The sequence below is a fragment of the Pezoporus occidentalis genome, unplaced genomic scaffold (assembly GCF_034315485.1).
Source record: "Pezoporus occidentalis ecotype Australia unplaced genomic scaffold, CSIRO_AGI_Poc_V1 ctg12, whole genome shotgun sequence".
NCBI classification, from domain to species: Eukaryota; Metazoa; Chordata; class Aves; order Psittaciformes; family Psittacidae; genus Pezoporus; species Pezoporus occidentalis.
Window position 1 is genome coordinate 5,429,219 of NW_026912994.1, and position 15,337 is coordinate 5,444,555.

The window sequence follows — 15,337 nt, forward strand, 5'->3', positions numbered from 1 at the left end:
AGAGCCTCCTAAGATTTGGCTGTCTTTCCTTAAAACCCCAACTCCTAGAGTTGTCATTACAGGAGAATTGCTTAGAGGGTGAGAAGAAGAGCAGCTGGCTACTGAGGTGGTAGATAAAAACCCCTTGAAAAAGTGAACTGCAAATTCAGGAGACACTCAAGAAGTCCAGGTTGGCTGTATTTAACAATACCACTAGTTCAAAGCTGATCCAGAGGCTTTTGAGTCCAGTCAGAGAGGCTGTTTCACACAGTCCTGCTTGGCAGGGCTCTGCCTGTGTGTCTGCAGGAGAAGTGCAACCATCTTAATCGGCTTGCTTTGCTAGGAAAACAGAGGGTGTGCAAAGAAGTGCAGGGCAGTGCAGCAGGGGAATTGGGTACAAATCCAATTGTTTTGTGTCCAGCTGTCTGAATACCTTGTGCAAGCGCCTTGACCTTAGCAGATTGGTTCTCCGCTGGGAGAAGCAAGCTCCATCTGCCTTTTCATCCTTTGTAAGGATGTGAAGCTACAAGGACTTTTAAAACTGCTTTTGCAGTGTCCTGACTGTGGTCTGGCCAGTTTAAACTGTTTGAGGGTAACTGTCACTGTCAATGTGACCAAATGCTGGAGGTCCTTCCCTTTGCCCATCTGCGTGCGTAACCTGTCTTGTGCTCCCAAGTCAGTCCTTGCAAAACGTCTTCTGGAAATGCCATGACCTTTGTGTTCCCTTCACCAAGGCAAGTGCAGAGATGTTTGAGGGACCTTTTGCACAGTGGGTAGATGGCAAGAAGGATCTTGCAGCTGAAGCCTGGAAAAAAATACCCTTTTTTGACCCTGGGCTAAGTTAGCTCTGAGGTTAAATCAGCTGGGAAAGAGTGAGGAGGATTTTTAAGTGGTCTGGTAGAAAGTTGTGCAAAGTGTGCCTGAATGGTTAACTGGGCAGGGTTAACTGTTGTCCCAAGGGTGCAGCCCAGGCTGCATCTCCCAGAGGACATCGTATTGCACACATATGTTCAGGGTATTTTTCTCAGCATTTTTCAGCATGCTGTGATGGCAGAGGTTTTAAAGGCCTTTACAGGAATCAGTCTGACCTCTTTCCTCTATAGCCAAACAGACATCATTGTCATTTCCACCACCAGAACCACCCCCAGATTCCCTTAGGAATCTCCAGACCATGGAAGAAACCCTGCACAGGAGTTTTGGGCTGATGGGCAAGCTCCTTTGGGTTACTGGGACCAAAAGAGGGCTCTATTTTTCTTGAAGAGCATGCTAAAAGGCTCTTCTGCATCTGCAGTGACAAGAGGAATTTGGTTTGATAGAGCACAATCATCCATGTCACTGCTTGTTAGGATGCTGGCGTTAACACCCTTCCTCTTGTGGAAAATCTCTCAAGCCCTGAGGGCTGACATGAAACGTCACGTTCTGTTGAACTTTGCTGAAGCAGGGTGAATCACACTAAGCTGAAGATTTGGCTTCGATATATTATCAGAAGAATACCTTCTGTGGTGGCCTAGCAGGATGGTACTACTGCCCAGCCAGTATGACAGGATCTGTTCTGGGGGGAGGACAGCACTTTCTGAAGTACGCATAAGTTGGTGAGGTGGAGGTTGAAGTTTAGATATTTGGGAGGTTTTTCATTTGGCTTTGGTTTTGAGCAATCTATAAAAACAAAAGGCGGTCTCAAGATGTCTCCCAAGGGATTTCAAGATGTCTCCCCTTACAGGATCACCCCAGAAGATATTTATCTAACACGTTTTAAAAAATTTCCTCCAGAGAAGGGTTTCACAGCACCTCCGAATAGCTGACTTGCTACGTCCATGCCATCATGGGTAAGAAAACACTTGTTATCTGGGAAACTGTAGTAGATGGTAGTTAAATCTTCTGCAAAGAAAGATATCCCATGCAAATGGTGGCCAGGTTTGACCCTGCATAACTTGTAAGATCTCTCAAACTGACAAGGAAATTCAGCAATCTGGAGAGTCAATCCAAAAGGTAATGCTGTGTATTGAACTAATTCTACCCTTTGATGGGAATGAATTTCCAGGAGTGGAAACATCAGCAAACCAACTGTGCATGATTTGCTTTCCTTGTCAATTGGAATCAAGGACCCTGATTGTGCAGCATAATACTGCCCTTGTAACTCAGCCTTTATCTTTGTGCTGGAGCAGGGTATAATTGTATCTGTGTCTGGAGAGACAAGGAGAAGGGTTTCAGTAGCTGGTGCTCACAAAGGCATCTTTAGAAAGCTCCTTACCCATGGTACAAGCTTGGAAGAGCTTAAAGGAAAATACCTCTGAGTAGCTTTAGGCATTTGAACAGTCATCATTGTTTGATTCAGCTTCAGTTACAGGGCTAACATATAAATGTTAATTCTTTTTAGGACATTATCAGCTCTTTCAGCAAATAGAGAATGGGGCTGCAGTATCAGACTTGTGGCCAACCCTGTAGATAAAAACCCTTTTAAAGGATGTTTTTTAGGAAGGAAACTTAATCAGAGAGTGCAGGATAATCATGAAGATGGTCTTTTCTGAGGCGCATAGAGCAAATATGAAGCATGAGGAAAGCCAAATGATGACCAGGAGTTTTCTGACCTGGAGAATGAGAGTACCAGCAATTTTGTGGCTTCTGAGAACAGTCCATACTGTGCAGACAGAGGTCCTTATAATCCTGTCCTGCAAATTGCTGGTATGCCTGGAGATTGCATGGTGCTGTGTAAGCCACATCACATGTTAGGTTAAGACCAAAGTTGATGGCCACTTGATGTCAAGAACGTGCCAAGACAGTTGGTGTGAGATGGCTCTGTGCTGGGTAATTTGAGTCAGTGTGTGGGCAGATGGGGCTTGGGTGGAGATTTCTGGCCTCTTAATCTAGTGCGCTGCCTTGCTTATCACACAGTACCTGTATGCATCAAGGTAGCCTGTTGACCTGACCCTAGCTCCCTGTGAGTTCTCAGTGACAGCTCGGAGGGTGACAGCCCAATCCTGCCCTTCGCCATCACCCGTTTTCACTGCTGGCTGCAGGGCTCAGGTACAGGATGCCTGCTGCAGAGCAGAGACCTGCATGCAGCCGGAAGAAGGTGTCTTGTTTTCAGCCTTCCCAAAACACACGCAGAAAGGCATTGGAAGTGGTAAATCTCTTCCTCCCTGGTTCTCAGAAAGGAAATGTGTGACTGCAGAGGCAGTGGGAGAGCAGCGATGGGGCAGTGGGAGAGACGCCTACTCCAGCTGCCTCAGGGCATGCTGTTCCTCTGCGGTGACAGTGGTGACCAGCTGGTGGGTGCCAGCAGGGAAGGACCTGGCTTGTCCCCTGGAAGAAGGAGGTCTGGCTCCATCCTGAGCACTGCCACCACTGCTTCCGGTGGCAGATCGGTGTGGTGTCATCTAGGAAATGCGATTTAGATCATCATCCTTTCGCAGCAGATGGGGGAAGGGAGGTGGGGGCCCTTATCTTTTCTGGGGATTAATTTCTCTTTAAGCTGTTTTGTTGGTTTTTTTTTTGCCAGTTTGTTTTTTCCTCCATCCCCTCGCAAGTCTCACCATCTCTTGCTGGAAGAGTAGGAGCCACAAGAACATCCATGGTTTCCACTGCCCTGACGCCACGCCTTGCATCCCGCCTTCAGCTGGGCTGCTGTCAGTTTTCCTCTGGGGTGGGCTTGGATTTTGCTAGTCTACAAGGAAGGAAGAATCCAGCGAGCCTTGTATCTGTGTGTCACCAAACTGCATTCATCTGTTGGCAGCCTTGTGATTTTCCTGCATCTGAGAGAGCCCTTCACCCTTCTTATCCCCATTGTGTTCTTGAGAAGTTGCTCAGTTCACAGGTTGGTCATAATTTCTGGTGCAGCCACTGGTCAGCAAAGCTCTTTGGCACATGCTTAGCATTAAGCACAGAGAGTTGTTCCCCAGGGAGCTCTTCTTAAGAGCATTGCTGGAGCTCTGATCAAGATACTTGGATCAAAGCCCACTGTGTGGTGATGGGCAGCATCTCTCTGCCCCAAGGGACACATAGCAATCCCCGGCTGCTCCTGGTGTGGCCTTTCAGTGTGGCAGCACCCCTTTTCCTACTCTCTCCTCCATCTTTTCAGTATTTATTTTCCCCTTCTGGCTGTGGGAAGCAGCCCCTGGGCTCAGACCACTTTGAAGCAGGGACCTGTGTTTTTTTTTTCCAGAGTCTGACATGAAAATACAGCCTTGTTTTCTTCTGAGTTTCCAAAGGGCCAGAATCTCCAGCTTCTGGAGAGGATGGCTCCTGCCATACATATTCTTCCCACTGCCGGGCATCACTTTTTGGTGCATATTGAGGTTTTATGCAGAAGAATCTGTATTTCAGCCCATAGTTTTTGTGGGTTTAAGCACAATCCCAAATAACCACAAATAACAATAGTTTTTTTGGGTGGTGTGTTTTGTTTTTTTTTTTGTCTGCAGTATCCATTTAAGTCAAATATAAGTCACTGAGCTTATGTTGTAGTAAATAAGCTGCACAGAATGACTTCGGTTATACATGAGGTCAGGCAGAGTGAGCTAATGCTCCCTTCTGGAATTGAAATTAAACTTTTCAGAAAGCAAAATTTCATCCGGCAGCTTCTAAGCTTCTGACACCTTTCCTTACAGAGGAGCTGCACAGTTCTCTGCACCTTGTGGGGCTGCTCATCCCCTTATCACCAAGTACAGCCCTGCTTGGAGGCAGTTTTCTTATATTATCAGTTTAAATGAACGTGGGCAGCTGATGGGGCATGTGATGGCACGAGGAGGTCACACCATGGATTGTGATGCCCCGGTTAACATGCAAATGATGATTAATCTCTCCATAGCAGCAGCAAGCTAGCTTCCCTGGAAATACCGTCCCATGTGTGATTTTTACCAATTGCAAACCTTGCAGAAACATTCCAGGTTTCTGGAATTATTTATGTGAGAGCTCTGGAGAAAAGTCCGTGTTAGAAATTAAGTCTGATTTGTGCTTACAAAAGCCAGCAGCAGCATCGTCCTGCTCTCTCCAGCCCTATTTCTTTCCACTTAACCAGGACTGCACACACTGCCATGGCTTTTTCCTTTTTTTCCCCTTTCTTTTTTGCAGCCAGGATGTTTTTTCTTGCCTTTTTATTGTTCCAGTGACCTAGCAACTCCACTTTGGTGGAGCCCTGCCAGGAGACTTCCTCCCCGAGCCGTCTGACAGTCTCCAGCAGCACTGCCCTCGGAAGGGAGCAGAAGTTAAAATGACACCGGGCTGGGTCCCTGAATGGCTTTTGCTCTGGCTTCACGGGTGCCAGCGAGGGTACCATTGGCTTCCCACCAGATAAAGCTTCCAAGGGACTTTACAAACCTCGGCAAAGGAAGGAGAGGTGCTACATGGTGGTCATATTTTCTGTAATATTTCTGCAGGCCATTACAGAAAAGCCTGGTGCTGGGATTTAGCATTTGGAATCCATGGTGCAGTCAGGGTGGTTGGAGACGTTTCAGCATTGCAGGGTGGTAGGAGAGGGAAGGAGAGGAGGTCTGAGTGCTCAGATTGCTGTACCATTCAGGAGATTTTTTTTTGCTTATTTTTATTAATATTTACTGGAAACTGTGAGAAAGAAATCCCTTTGGTAAGTGCCTCGGGGCCCATCAGCTGGTGCTGGGGAAGAACTGCCTTCACACCCCATGGGGCTGCAGGGGCTTTTCCCACATTAACACTGGGAGACAATGCCAGAGGGGACACTTCTGAGGTAGAAAATAAATGAGTGGGCAAGCAATCAAATACAGCTAATCTGGGCTTTCTGCTCAGGAAAGGCAACAAGGACACTGATCCTAAGGCCCTGTGGGGCCTCTCTGGGGCTAGAGGCTTGGTCCCCTCTGCACTGGCTGTATAAATGGATGGATTGGGATTTTAGTGAAGCCTTGGTTATGAGGCTTTTTAGGAGTATCAGTAGTCACGAAACAGTTTTATCCTTGTTGGAAGTGGACTTACAGTTGTATGTGTTTTCCAAAGGCTTGACAGTACAACAGGAGGTTTTTTTTAAAATTCAATTGCCAAAAACTGTTTAAAAACAGCTCATGAGAAGAGGTTTAAGGTGCTGCTCTGAGCTCTGGGCTGGTGGCTTTCAGGCAGCATGGCTCCATGAGGTCCCAGGGATCTCTGTATTGAACCTGAACTATCTGAGAAAGATTAGTAAGGGTTTCACAGGCTTGATCGGTGATCTGAAAGCCTACACCTCTCCAGGGGAATGTTTAAGACAGCAAAATTAAGAGGCTGGAAACCACTGGTTAAGTAGGACAATATCCTGTCCCTGCACTGTGCAGGTTTTATCCCTAATTGCAGGTGGGCTATATGCATGCATCCCATGATTTTGGAAACAACCACAGGTTTCTGTGTACTCTATTTTGGAGTACTTGTTTTTCTGCTTAAGGGTAATGCTCTTAAGAATAGTAATTGGATCCTTTCTGCTCTCTTATGACATCTCTGAGCATCAGGCTCTGGGATCATGAAAAAAAGGGTATGAAGCAAAAATGGCCTTTAGCACCATTCGTGGTTTTACAGATCCCAGAGGCGAGGTGGTGCAGAAGCGAAGTGTGTTTTTTGTCTCGTAAAGCAGCACTGCAAGTGAAGTGCCATGGCCTGATATAAACGGGGCTGAGGCATGTCCCTGTGCAGGTACATGGCAATGTCCCCAGTGCTGTGGGCGTCCATTACCCGTAATGGCCAAGTAGACATTAACCTGGACCTTGTCACTCAGAGCTTGCAGAGTCTTCTAGCTGGCAATAAGCCCTCATCATCTTTCTCGAGCTGGCATATTAGAGCTCCAGTCACCTTTGGTGGCTGTATAAACTCTTTGTATTATGGTTAAAATGATTTAAAGTCCTGCTCTGTGTGGGACTCAGTGGGGAGAGGGCAAGCAGCACGAGGATCAGAGCAAGGCACTGGTGGTGAATGTGTCTATAGGGTACCCCATGCAAACTGAGCCCCACAGCAGAGCAGAAGGCAATGGCAGGGCTCCTGTACCTCTTCCCCATCCACCCTCTCATGTCCCCTTTCTTTGTCCAGCCTGAATAATCTCTTTCATTAATATAAAAAGAATTAGCAGAAAAGGGTTGACCACATGTGGTTAAAAACCTCTTGCATTCTTCCCATGCTTTGTACACGAGGGACCTTCCCCAAGCAATATTATCAGTGTGTTTACGCTCAACTGACCCGTCTCAAGTACGAAACTTCTTTTCAAGCTCCATTTCAGCCCCCCCCCCCCCGCATCCCCTCCCTCCTCGAACTGCTTCTTTCAGGGCAAGAACAAGGAAGGAAACTGAAAATCCCAGAGAGCCCTGGATGGGCCAGATTTAGGGCTGTAGCTTTTGTTCGCACAAACTCACTTGGCTCCTAACCGGTCTCCACCCATGATCCCGACATCCGCAGCAGCCGTTCAAAACACGGTGCAGAGCCTGGCCCTGGCCCTGGTGGGGATCAGCAGCCACCTGTGCCACCCGCTGTGGGGCCAGCAGCCCTGGCTTTGCTCCCCGCTTCTTCTCTCTCGCAGCATGCCTTTCTTCCTAACCCTTCCCTGCAACCCGCAAGTAGTTTTCAAAGTTGAGATGAGATTTTTCCCTCCGTGAGCCTTGGATGATGTTAAGATTATGCAATGTTAACAGATGTGGGCTTTATAATTATAGCTGTCTGTCCTCGGGAGGAGCCTGCTTTCTCTTCACTCGTGCTCCGCTCAGCATGGGATGCTCCCAGGATGGCTGTAGCCCTGGTAAAGCAGCCGCTGCATGAGCAGCTGTACAAGGAATGATCTCCAGGGAAAGGCTACTCTCCTCAGGAAGGACTGCTTTGGGGTGAAGGGCTGCTCTGGGCAGCCAAGCAACCACTCTTGGTTTTTCTGGTGTGCAAACACAGATTAAATTTGTGTTCCCCAGTCAGGAGAGTATTTTTCTGCCCTTTGAGGAGGAAAATACCTTCTGCAGGAAAGCAGTGGTGCTGGGATACCTCATAGGGAACCCTGGCTGGCTGCACTACTCCTGCAAGGATCCTTCTCCCCTGGCATTAGCAAGATACATTCCTCCTTATTCCCTGTCCTGAAATGTCCACGAGCGACCACAGCTGCTGCTGCAAACTAGCAGTATTGTGTTGTGGTGCTGTGCTGTCCCATGGTTGAGCCTTGAGCATCACCATGACATTGCCCCAGCAACAGCCACCTCCTGGCCAAGGCAATGCCAGTGTTGGCATCCACCCAGGGATGGAGACAGAAAATGGCTGGTCCAAAAGGGATTTTTCAGGAGTCTCACAAGGTAGACATCCAGCTGGGCTGCCAGGAGCAAGCCCAATGCCTTGAGATATCAGCTGGAACCTCATCTGTTTGTCCTGGCTGCATTATAACTCAGCTCCCAGCAAGCCGTGGGCTTGTTATGCTTGCGAGGGAAAAAGTAAGTCCAAGCCTCAACCTGTCTGGTGAGCATCATTGCTAGTTTTAACTGGGAAGAAAAACACCGGTTCAGTGGGTGGCAGGAGAGTTTTGTGCTGGTAGTCAAATATTTCTTGATGGCTGCAGCTGCGTGGAGTTAAACCGTGGAAGGCAGTTGCCAGCTTAGGATATGACAAAATTGTTAGTGACAAATCAGTACCTGAGCTAAAGGGCCACTGCTTTAAACCTTTAATGCATCAGGGGAGGCCAGATGGTCCCACATGTATTTCTTTTTGGACGATGTTTGCATCTGGTCCATCTGCTCCAACAAAGGGTTTTCTTTGAAGGCTTATTTCCGTAGGCAAGTCAGAGGAGACTGCAGTTGTCTTGAACTTTTGGCAGGCTTGATGGTGGTGTGATGAGCTGAGATTTCATGTCTATTTTGTTGAACAGCCTGATTGTTTTCAGGTTTCCTTACTACACGCTGTGGGTTTGATTGTTGAGCACAGCTCCTGCTTTGTGCCTACTGAAAAGGGGACTTGAGCCTGTGCTAACACAATGTTTTCCTCCCTGCTCTAGGACCTGGCATACATTGCACGGCAGAGTTAAATATGCCAGATGACTCTAACAAGCCTGTGTAAATAATACCTTCTTATTCAGCCCATCCACTTTCTGGCTGCACTCAAAGCCAGGTTTGCTGGTGCCCATGATAAGGGGAAGGGTTTTCTTTTTGGTTTATTCCCAAAAGCTCTGCAAAGCCAAAAGAGGATAGAGAAAACATGAGGGTGGATTTGTAGGGTGAACAACAACCAGATAAGCAACCAGCAGCATTTTGCTTTTGAACTGGTTGCATTCAATCAAGGTTCATAGCTGAAGGCTCTGCTTGCTGGCATTTCCAGGGTTATTTTTAAGAAGTGGCAATTAAATGCCTTGCTGTGGTGCCCCGCTATATATTTTAGAGTGCCTTGCTGGAGCCCTTGTTGACAAATGACTTGGCAACACAAGAAAGCAAATTTCCCTCTGTCTATACTCATCCCCTAAGGATTTCTTTGAGCATCTGCTGCTTTGCCTTCTTTCTTCTGGCTGCTGAGGCACAGTAAGCATGGGTTGCACAGCTGAAAGCTTTTAGCAAGAGAGGAGAGAAATTCACTGCACCACCCTCCAGCACACCCAAATTTTTGGGGGCTGCTATAAATGGACTTGTGGGCTACAATTACAGGCTGGATATTGGCTTGCAAATGAGTGTGGCAAGTGTCCCCTGCAACTTCACATCCCCTCATCCAAATGGTGACAACAAGCAGCTTGTTAGATGGGACAGGAGGTTGCGCACAGCAGGCTCCAGATGGCAGCGGCTGCTTGGTGTGCTTGGTGAGGTTGGCATCATAGCCATGGCTAGGGATGTCACTAAAAGCACCCAAGGGGCCCTGCTCCACTGAAACTCTTGTCTCCTTAGGCCTCCTGATGCTCAGAGTCCCAGGATGAAGTGCAGTCTGTCCCATCTGTATGTATCTTTTTTCTTGCTGAGTTCCCTCTGAAACTATTTTGTATGGATAGAGGAGACCATGCCTGAAGCTGCCACCTCTGGCATGACAGGTACAGCAAACCCCAAGGAGACATGCAAGGCAAAGAGGAGTAGGTGTCCCATGGGTGTTTTTCTGAGGCACAGCTTTCTTACAGAAAATGCTTGGAGGCCAAAGACAGGCATGCAGGGCTTAACCTTCAACACTGGAGTTTTGGTTAGTCTGAGCTGTGCCTTTAGCTGCTGCTTGTGTACAGTCAGCAGCCCTGTTTAGAGTTGCCATGTGTGTGACAGGCTCCACATAGCCTGTTGGATCTCAAAGTTGCAAAGTGGGGCGAGTTTGCCTCCCAAAATATATGACTTTTCTCAGTTTCCTGAGAGGCTTCAGACTTTTTTCAGTTTCCCTAGCCAGGCTCCCATTCTGCCTACTCAACAAGTGGAGCGGGCATAGGGCTATTCCAGCCTGGAGATTGTGTTTTGGTTATATGAAAAGTGGGCAAAACTGGGATTTTGCTGTTTCAGATGATTCCACTGTGATTTGCACTTGCTTTGACTTGCTGTGGGCTTTGAAGAGCATCTGAGGCTTCAGTGCCAGCCAAGCCTTGGGGCTATAATGTCTGGCAGGGATGGTTGTTCCTTGTTTTCGTGACTGATGTGCAGGGAAATCCTTGTGCAGCCCTGCCTGATACTGTGGACTGGAAACCCCAGCTCCCCCAGCAAATCTCACTGCAACCACTCAGAGCAGCTGTCACTAGATGCCCTGCTCCAGGCAGACCCAAATCTAAAGCCACAACTATCTCACTGAGTCTCACTGCTGCTGCCGGTGGTCAGCGTTAATGAGCAAGCCAAGAAGCTGTCTACTGAGTAATGTCTTCAGTCCTTGCTTAGGGCTCTATTTGGGAACACATTTCTATTCTAGAGATGCACACAGCCATCTGTGCAATTTTGGGGATCCCATAAAGCATGTAATGCCTGTTTGCATCCCTGGAAGAAGTAATTTTTGGGTCCATGAGATACAGCAGATGGTAGAAATGCAGAAGAAACTTGTGCAAAGAGGGGATGAGATTGCTGTTGTTAGTCATCGGCATGGTGGGGATGAAGCACAGGGAGGGGAATAGCTAAACTAAAGGGTAATGCTGGCTTGGCAACCAACATTTATTCTGTAAGTGTGTTCATTCGTTCTCTAATGAAATGAGAAAATGATTCTGGATGATGGGAGAGGTGGGAGCTTGGAGCAGCCTTGTAGCAGGAGCAAGAGAGGAGACCCAAACACTTTTAGGATGGAACAGGGGCTCTGGCCACGTTTGCACACAGAAAATGGACCTGCAGATGTACAAAATTCTCTATCTTGTTTCTCATGTTCTAAAATGTCTTATCTTAATGTCATAATGTCAAATATGCCAAAATGCCTATCACGTTGGGGTGTTTCAGCACCTGGATGGCCAGTGTAACCCACATCATACATTGATCCCTTCTGTCCTGGTGTCTGGTGGTGGCTGGATGGGTTATGCCAACAGTCCTGTTTGCTCTGCAGTTCTTTGCCAGCTTCATGCTACCTCTCTGGTGGTCGTGGGATTTAAAGTTAGGCATCCCATCAGCGCTGGCTGAAGGAGAGAGCAGAAGAGCTGTGGGGCCCTCCCCACTCCCATTATGCCCTTGGGGTGGGGCACATGGGCTGTGCTGGGCTCCAGCCAGCCATTAGCTTTGGAGACATACACACTCTTCCCATGGGCTCCTGTCATGGTTTAACCCCAGCTGGGCAACCAAGTGCCATGCAGCCACTCAGTCCTTCCGTCCACTCCAAGTGGGATGGGGAGGAGAATTGGAAGAAAAAAAAAGGTAAAGCCTGTAGGCTGAGACACAAACAGTTTAATATGTGAAATAAAGTAAAATATAATAGCAAGAAATAATAATAGTAATGAAAAAGAGCAAGCGTGAGAGAGGAATAAACCCTAAGAAAAATAATTAAAAAAGCAAGTGATGCACAAATTGCTCATTACCCATTGACTGATACCCAGCCCAATCTGAGCATTGATCAGTCCCTTCTGGGTTACTCTCAACAGTTTATATACTGGACATGATGTGCTGTGGTATGGAACACCCCTTTGGCTGGTTTGGGTCAGGTGTCCTGCTTCCTCCCAGCTTCTTGTGCTCCTCCTCACTGGCAAAGCATGAAAGACTGAAAAGTCCTTGACAAGGGTAAACGTTACTGAGCAATAGCTAAAACATTGGTATGTTATCAGCGTTGTCCTCTGACTAAAGCCAAAACACAGCACTGCACCAGCTATTAGGAAGAAAATTAACTCCGTCCCAGCTGAAACCCAGACAGCTCTACACTGTACCTATCTCCATAAAATATTTAAGACCTTCTTTTTGCTACTTTAAAGATTTATTTCTCCTAGCACACAAAAAGTGTGGGGGTGTGAATTGAATTAATCTTATGCACAAAGGTGGGTTTCAGCATTTGTCCCCACAGGCCAATCGAATTTCCACTGGTGTGAATCCAAAATAAATTTCATGTCTGTGTTTTGATTATGCAGAATTTTCTCTAGTGTAAATGAGATCAGGGCTTGGCCGTAGTGTTACTGCAGCTCGCCGTGCCTGCACGTCCAGCACTGGTGATGGGATTTTGATTTTTTTCTTGTTTTTCCTTTCAGTCATTGACAGTAGCCATCAGGAAAGCAGAAGCTCGTACACAGAGATAAGGACTTCTGGTGCCCTCATGGACAGTGTGGAGCTGATGACTACACTGGCTGGGAGCAGGGAGCATGCATCACTGCCTGCCAGGCATAGTATGGTGCCAGCAGTGAATGGGGTCATGGGGCACAGTGGTCCCCACACCAGCAGTGGGGATATCACCCCACTGGGAGCAGGACCCCCAGAGAGCCTATCTGCTGGGACAGCAACACACCTGCCTGCCTACAGCCATCATCGTGGTAAGTTTCATTGATGCCAGAGTCCCTGTTTGCCATACTCAGCCCATGGTCCAAGCATAGCCAGTGGGTTAGGAAATATTCCCATCCCCAGTGCTAGGAATTCAGATTTCTGGAAGAAATCAAAAGCTGATTTTTTTGAATGTTACAATGAAAGCGATTCTTGGGAGATGCTGCTGTCATTATTCAACACCCAGCATCACCTTCAAAAGTCCTGCCCATCCACGGAGCTCAAAGGCTGCACGCAGAGTGGAGACTCCCAACTCCCCATGCCTCTTTCAAGGAGGAGCTGAACCCCATCATGAACCCAACCTAGCTTATAAGTGCCTGGGATAAAAATATCTGACCAGCTGCATCATGATTTGTATCTGAGGTCCTCATGTGCAAATCCTGCAAGTGAACACTTACCTTTGGACTTCTTCATAATCTTCACCACATTGGTGGGACTGTGGTCATGAATAAACCAATGTACTTTTTTAAGCATGCATTAAATCAAAACCTTTTCCCACACCAGGACGACAAGGCTGTGCTAATTGCCCTGTTCCCACTTCATTTTTTTTCTCAATATCCCTGGATGAAATGTGTCTTGCTGAGATATGAGCACAGAGGGTTTATTTAATTTCATAATTCCTCTTTTTTTTTAGGGAAAAAAGTTTGGAGGTGCCCAGGGTGCCAGCAGCTGGCTGTCCTGACATAAACTCCTTATTGCCGTCTGCATTTTTAATGTTTTGAGGTTTTTTTTGTTTATTTTTGTTCTGTTTTTGTTTGTGTTTTAAATCTGGGTTTCTTTTGCCATACACAAATGAGGACAAATTTTGAAATACTGCTATATGTTTGTGACAGAAACCCTCTGTTCCTAGCAGTCCCTACTGCAGTGTGCTCAGTGTTAAACAGAGGAAACGGGATGCAGCTGTGACTCTATCTATTGCATATGGTAGGGGTGGGTACCACTGTGAGTGATGTTGCTGCCACTCCAGCAGAGACAAAATAACTTTTCCAGGGGAAATCATGAATGGTTTGGGTTGGAAGGGACCTTAAAGCTTATCCAGTCCCAAACCCATTTCCACTAGACCAGGTTGCTCAAAGTCCCGTCCAGCCTGGCCTTGAACACTTCCAGGGATGGGGCAGCCACAGCTTCTCTGGGCAACCTCTTCCAGTGCCTTACCACTCTCACAGTAAAGACCATGACCCTTCCTGCATTGCTTTCCAGCTACTGGAAGCCATCATCATTCTGTGGGCAGTTGGAACAGAGACAGGAAGGCTCTGGGTTCTGCCAGCACCCTAGCAGCTGCTGAGAGTACAGTTTTGGCAGCCATCAGCACTGATTCGGTTGAGAGGATGCTGGGTGAGCCCCATGGGGCCTGGCGTGTGGCGGGGTTTGACAATACCATGACAGCAATGCTACCTTCATCTGCAGAGACTCATCGCTCAGGTGAGCCATCCCAGTTCAGCCTGGGAACAAGGTGGATGCTTTTACCTGGAGAAACTGGGCACCAGTTAAGGCTGGCTCCCCTTGCATTGCTAGAGCATTGTACACTGGCTCTGGCCCTCCATCCTCACCATGTGCTCAGGGCAGTTTTCTGGCTTGCTTCATGCATGAGAGTGGAGAGAAGGATCCGTGTGGCTTCTCTTAGTCTTGAAAATTATGAATTACTTGGTGCAGCTCCCAAACATAAAGTTGTTATAGGAGAGTATGGGCAAAGGGATCCCTGACTGTGGGGGGTAGGCAGAGAATGGCAATGCAGGATGCTGGGTGGGCATTTCAGCCTGTCTCTGTGCACTCATTTGCTTTCCCCCATTGTCTTGCAGGCACCAGTGACCCCTTGCAACTGCTGAGCAGCTGGATAGGCAAGGAGCCATCTGGTAGCCTTCCTGTAAGCACTGCAGCCACTTCAACAAGCCCCTCGGGGAGCAGTGGGGGGACGCTGCTGCCCGTCCCAAGCACTCCCTTCCCTGACTCTCCAGGACAGCCCCAGTCCTCCCCACAAGCCAGTAGCCAGACTGTTGCAAACAGTGTCATGCTGCACCCCAGGAATGTCATTGGCAACTCCACAAGCCCCTCACGCACAGCATCACCTGCCATGGACAGCACTTTCGGAGGTGAGCTTTGCTGGCCCACAGACTTGGTTTATACTTTTAAAAAGCCCTTATATAGCTTTTATTTTCTTGGAACAGAGAAGATGATGCGTTTTGCATATATTCTGTTTGTTATTATTTGGATGGTTAGCTGAAATTTCCTGCTGAAAGCAGGAAAAAACAACAGAAGACATAATTTGGTCCAACATTTCTATTAAACATAAAAAAGGCCTTTGGACCTTATTGTTGTGTTCTCTGCAGGGCGGGCATCTGCAACTGTGAAATATCTCAGCTGGTTCAGTGCCAGCTGCAGAGCAAAAGTGAGGTCGCAGCCCTACCTGAGCTGTGTGTTCCACCTGAGTGCTGCATGAAGTTGGTAATCCATACTCATGACCATGCCAGGGGAATTTGCTCTCGGCTAGACAGGAAGAGATGCCTCTGTTTCAACAACCCATACAGGACAGCAAA

General features: G+C 47.6%; 1 protein-coding gene across 4 annotated transcripts in view; it reads left to right on the forward strand.

The window, feature by feature from the left end:
• HEG1 (heart development protein with EGF like domains 1) overlaps positions 1 to 15,337 on the forward strand; it is a 57,494-nt gene that overhangs the window by 7,303 nt on the left and 34,854 nt on the right. For all 4 annotated transcript variants that reach the window (XM_062607058.1, XM_062607060.1, XM_062607057.1 and 1 more), the window contains exons 2-4: positions 12,518 to 12,796; positions 14,004 to 14,225; positions 14,603 to 14,893. In XM_062607058.1, coding sequence (XP_062463042.1) covers positions 12,518 to 12,796; positions 14,004 to 14,225; positions 14,603 to 14,893 — 792 coding nt within the window. The remainder of the gene's footprint in view (positions 1 to 12,517; positions 12,797 to 14,003; positions 14,226 to 14,602; positions 14,894 to 15,337) is intronic.